This window comes from Penaeus monodon, chromosome 30, assembly GCF_015228065.2.
Source record: "Penaeus monodon isolate SGIC_2016 chromosome 30, NSTDA_Pmon_1, whole genome shotgun sequence".
NCBI lineage: Eukaryota > Metazoa > Arthropoda > Malacostraca > Decapoda > Penaeidae > Penaeus > Penaeus monodon.
The window spans coordinates 2,406,599-2,410,638 of record NC_051415.1 but is presented as its reverse complement, the minus strand read 5'-3'; the positions used below and the strand labels follow the sequence as shown (position 1 = coordinate 2,410,638).

At 34.9% G+C, this 4,040-nt stretch overlaps 1 protein-coding gene across 1 annotated transcript in view; it reads right to left on the bottom strand.

The window, feature by feature from the left end:
* LOC119592451 (transformer-2 protein homolog alpha-like) overlaps positions 1–4,040 on the bottom strand; it is a gene marked incomplete at its 5' end in the record, with an annotated part of 8,052 nt that overhangs the window by 1,665 nt on the left and 2,347 nt on the right. Inside the window, 5 exon segments of the mRNA XM_037941272.1 lie at positions 132–307; positions 1,554–1,616; positions 1,907–2,012; positions 2,277–2,435; positions 2,719–2,814. Coding sequence (XP_037797200.1) covers positions 132–307; positions 1,554–1,616; positions 1,907–2,012; positions 2,277–2,435; positions 2,719–2,804 — 590 coding nt within the window.

The window sequence follows — 4,040 nt, the reverse complement described above, 5'->3', positions numbered from 1 at the left end:
TTGTTAGAACTGAAAGATAAAGTAATCTGTGAGTAACAACAAAATCACAGATATTGAAGCAACATGCACAAATGAATTATGACCTATGACTTTCCCAAAAGCACATTTTTCAATGAAGCTGCTTCACTTACTAAGTTGGTCGACCCATGTATATGCCAGGAGTGGGTGTGTGGGCTCTCTCTGTGATGGAATAATCTACTCTGATCCGTCTTCCATCAATCTCCATCCCAGTACACTGCTCCTTGGCTTCTGTGGCATCATCCACATGATCAAAGTAGATAAATGCAAATCCCCTTGATCGACCAGTCTGTGAGTATCAAAGTTTATAAAATAAATATTCTTAACCAGGGCAACTTGATTCAATGAAAAATATTACTGATATAAGACATCAGTTACATCATGCTCAAATCCTTGAAAACCATTACAAAAACTAGGAAAACTTTCAGAAGTAATATTGAAATTCAGTTACATATCTACTTTTTCTTATTCACAACTTTTCAAACATTTCTCTACCCAGATTATGGCCAGAAGTTCTTATTAGTTTCGAGATTCTAGCTATCACAACAGACAAGCATTTTACCATCCTCTCATTCCAGCTTAATACTACTGATGTTGTCATTATTACATTATTAATATTGATTTCACCATTATAATAATTACCAATAAGCAGACAACCCTAACCCCACTCTACCTCAGAAGTTCATTAACAGATACAGCACAACCTTTCTCTCATCCACAGCTCTTGTTCACACCTTCTGGTATCACTATCTCATATGTTAATGATGTAGGAAACAAAGTGTCGATAAAAATTTCTTCTTAAAAAAAAAAAAATCATGCAAACAAATGGCTAGAATTAATCAAATGAAAAAATAAACAGAAGTTCACTTTAATTTGCCATGCTTCCCTCCAATCTAAAATATACCATAGAAAAAGGCTTGTATTAATTTCTCTTGGAAAACTAAGACTATTAACTCATAACATTACCAAGAGGTAAAAACTTTGATATATCTAATAACATTAATGGCAAGTATTAAAATGGGCCAGGACATTCACTCAATACTTAACCTGCTTATGCCAGGTGTCATGACACTCATGAGTGTGAAGAGGGGTTTGTGGTTTGTAGTTTATTTTCATCAAAATAAACTAGAAAGTATGTGTGAATTGTGTGACATGTATCTTCATGCAGATACAGCCTTCCAAATGTGGCTGATAACTTTCTCATAATTTTGAAAATAAGACTGCAGAAATGTGAATGTATTCAAACAACTGACACTAATGAACCAGCACTATAAGACACTTGGTAGCCTCAGCATAATGAACCTATTGTCAGGCAATCCATCTTCCACAAGTTAAAAGTTTTCGGGAATAAAACTTTCATTCGCATATTTCTTTTACTGCATGAGAAAAGAAGAGATCTGTAAAGCACATATACAGCACACCATCACAACTACTCACATCCACACACCTACACCCATCCACCCTCATTGACCAATACAAACACCCACCAACCCGTGTAATCAAAAGTTTGATACTAGCCATGAAATAATACTTACTTTAGCATCTAGTACAACTTGAACTTCGTTAATATGACCATATTTGCCAAAGAGGTGATGAAGCTGAAACAAAAAAAATAATGAAAATTTACTTGTTCCATTCCTGAAGGATGTCAATCGGGGTAATATAAAATTACTCAAAAAGATGACTGAAGTGTACCAATGAGAAAATATTCTGCAATAGCATCTGATATCCATTAAAAACAGGCGTGTTGTAAAGAATATTTAATATTGGAATCAAGACATTCTATAATTCGTCTCACCTGGGTATATTATTCAATCTTCATTCATAAGTCTTTCTCAACATGCAAAAGAAACTCGGGCACAAAAGCTCATTAAGGGTGTCAGTTCACCTGTCTCTCGGTTGTGTAGAGAGAGAGTCCAAAGATGCCAAGGCAGTTGCTCGGGGACGGGTCCTCTCTGCTTCCATGATGGCGGCGGCGATTCGACATTGGTGACCTTGATTGGGACCTACGATTTAGACAGATCAAAAAAACTTGTGCTGACCCTATTTACCTAAGTGAAATCCAAGGAGAGGAAAACTTTGGTGACGTGACTGGAGTAAGGTCCTGAGCAAATCCAGAAGTGCTGCATCATGTCTGGAATCTCTCCTTTCCAAAAGCTAAAGCTTCTAGCTCCACAGCACTGTTTAAATAATACACATACCATAAAGGCACCAGCATTATTTGCTAAAATACCTTGACCTGACTCAAAATTGCCAACCTGTTACTCCTTCTATTTCTGGAGTAAGATGGAGAACGAGAATCTCTACGGCGTGATGATGAATATTTGTCCTCTCGGTAGCGGTCCTCGCGGTAACGTGGGGAACCAGAACTTCTAGAGGAGTGTTTGTAGGTTTCACGTCGGTCCCTGGAGCGTGATCTGTTAGAAAATAGGAATTTATCATTTATCAAAAACCTTTGACGTAAAATATTAGATTAAAAAATAGAGTATAAAGAGCTAAATAACTGCAAAAATGTTTTTTCCTAGTGTGAATTCCTACATGCACTTGGTATCAACAAATAACCCTCCTTTTTACAAAGATTTGTGCCACTATAAAACCCAGAAAATGCCATCCCAATAACAGTGTACTGATAGTGTAACATCAACACTTCAAATATTCTGTAAACCATACAGGTTTTAGGAAACGGAACAACTACTTTACCTTGAGCGGGAAAATGAAGGGTCCCTCGACCTTTCACGAACTGGTGAGGCTCCATTGGCCACAGCATGTTGCGGTGATCGACTCATTCTTCTGTACCTGAAAAATGGTGATATAAAAATAAATGTGAAAGAATACATGGGGGGGTGGGTGGGTGCAATTCTCGGTATTATATAAAAAGACTAACTACTCTATAACATTTTCTTAGTTTGATAATTAACTAGAAATGAAATCAGTAGCTAATCACTATATTCCCAGTCTATTCAAGTCTACCTGAAATGTCTATTTAGTCAATCAGCTGCTACTTACTACTCAGTGGGTTGAACATTTCAACAACTTTTTACTTTTAAGATAAAATCTCCCCGTCCCTGAGACTACTAGCTAATGGCAAAATTCCTCTATTACAATTTACTATGAAAGGGTTGAATGTTTTGTATGCAAGATCTTGTCAATCTAGTTCTAAGTTAATTTTACAGACTTTGTATAAAAGTATTATAGGCTGTTAAATTCAATGCCAAGTTCCTATAATATGCAAAAAGAAGCTTGAGCATACACATTAAATAATATTTAGATCATACAAGAATCACAACATTAATGTTATATACCCTCTGAAGATAATTCACTGAAATAGGATAAACTAAACAATACAATAAATTCCTTTACTTATAGAAGGGCAATAATATTACATTCAATATAATGTATTAAAATCAAATAAAAGAGTGACTTCGTTTTCCACATCATTACTAATGTATAATTATCTTCATAAGTCTTCATCTTTGCATATATCTCTATGACTCCACACAAAAACATTTTTGACCATCAATTTTTATCATGACTGCTGAATTTGAAGACCTCTGCAGGTGTCCCATGCATGTAAGGACTTTCTTGAAATTATCCTTATGAGATACAGACACCTTTAATGGATTTTGTACCAGTTGTCAATAATTTTTATCAATTTTCCATGCAGACAACTGTAACTATGGATTTTACACATTACAAAAAACTTGATTCAGTGAAGTTTTTTTATAATGTGTAACGTTTCTTCAGCTGCTTCCTAAATTTTTTATAAACAATTTTCTATTTTTGGTAGTAAAAACTTAAAAATTCTCTTTATGAAATGTGGATAACTATAAGCCAACTTTTCTTATGTAGATTCTTCTATATTGGGATTTATAAGGAAAACTGGGAGACTCCATTTTGTTTATTGTCTAGCATTAATATGAGTGGTTACTTCTTTTTTACTGACTTTCTAATCTAAAATAACAAATAGTGCAGCATATTTACAGCTGATGCAAAACAATTAACATAGGGGTGCCCCATTAGTT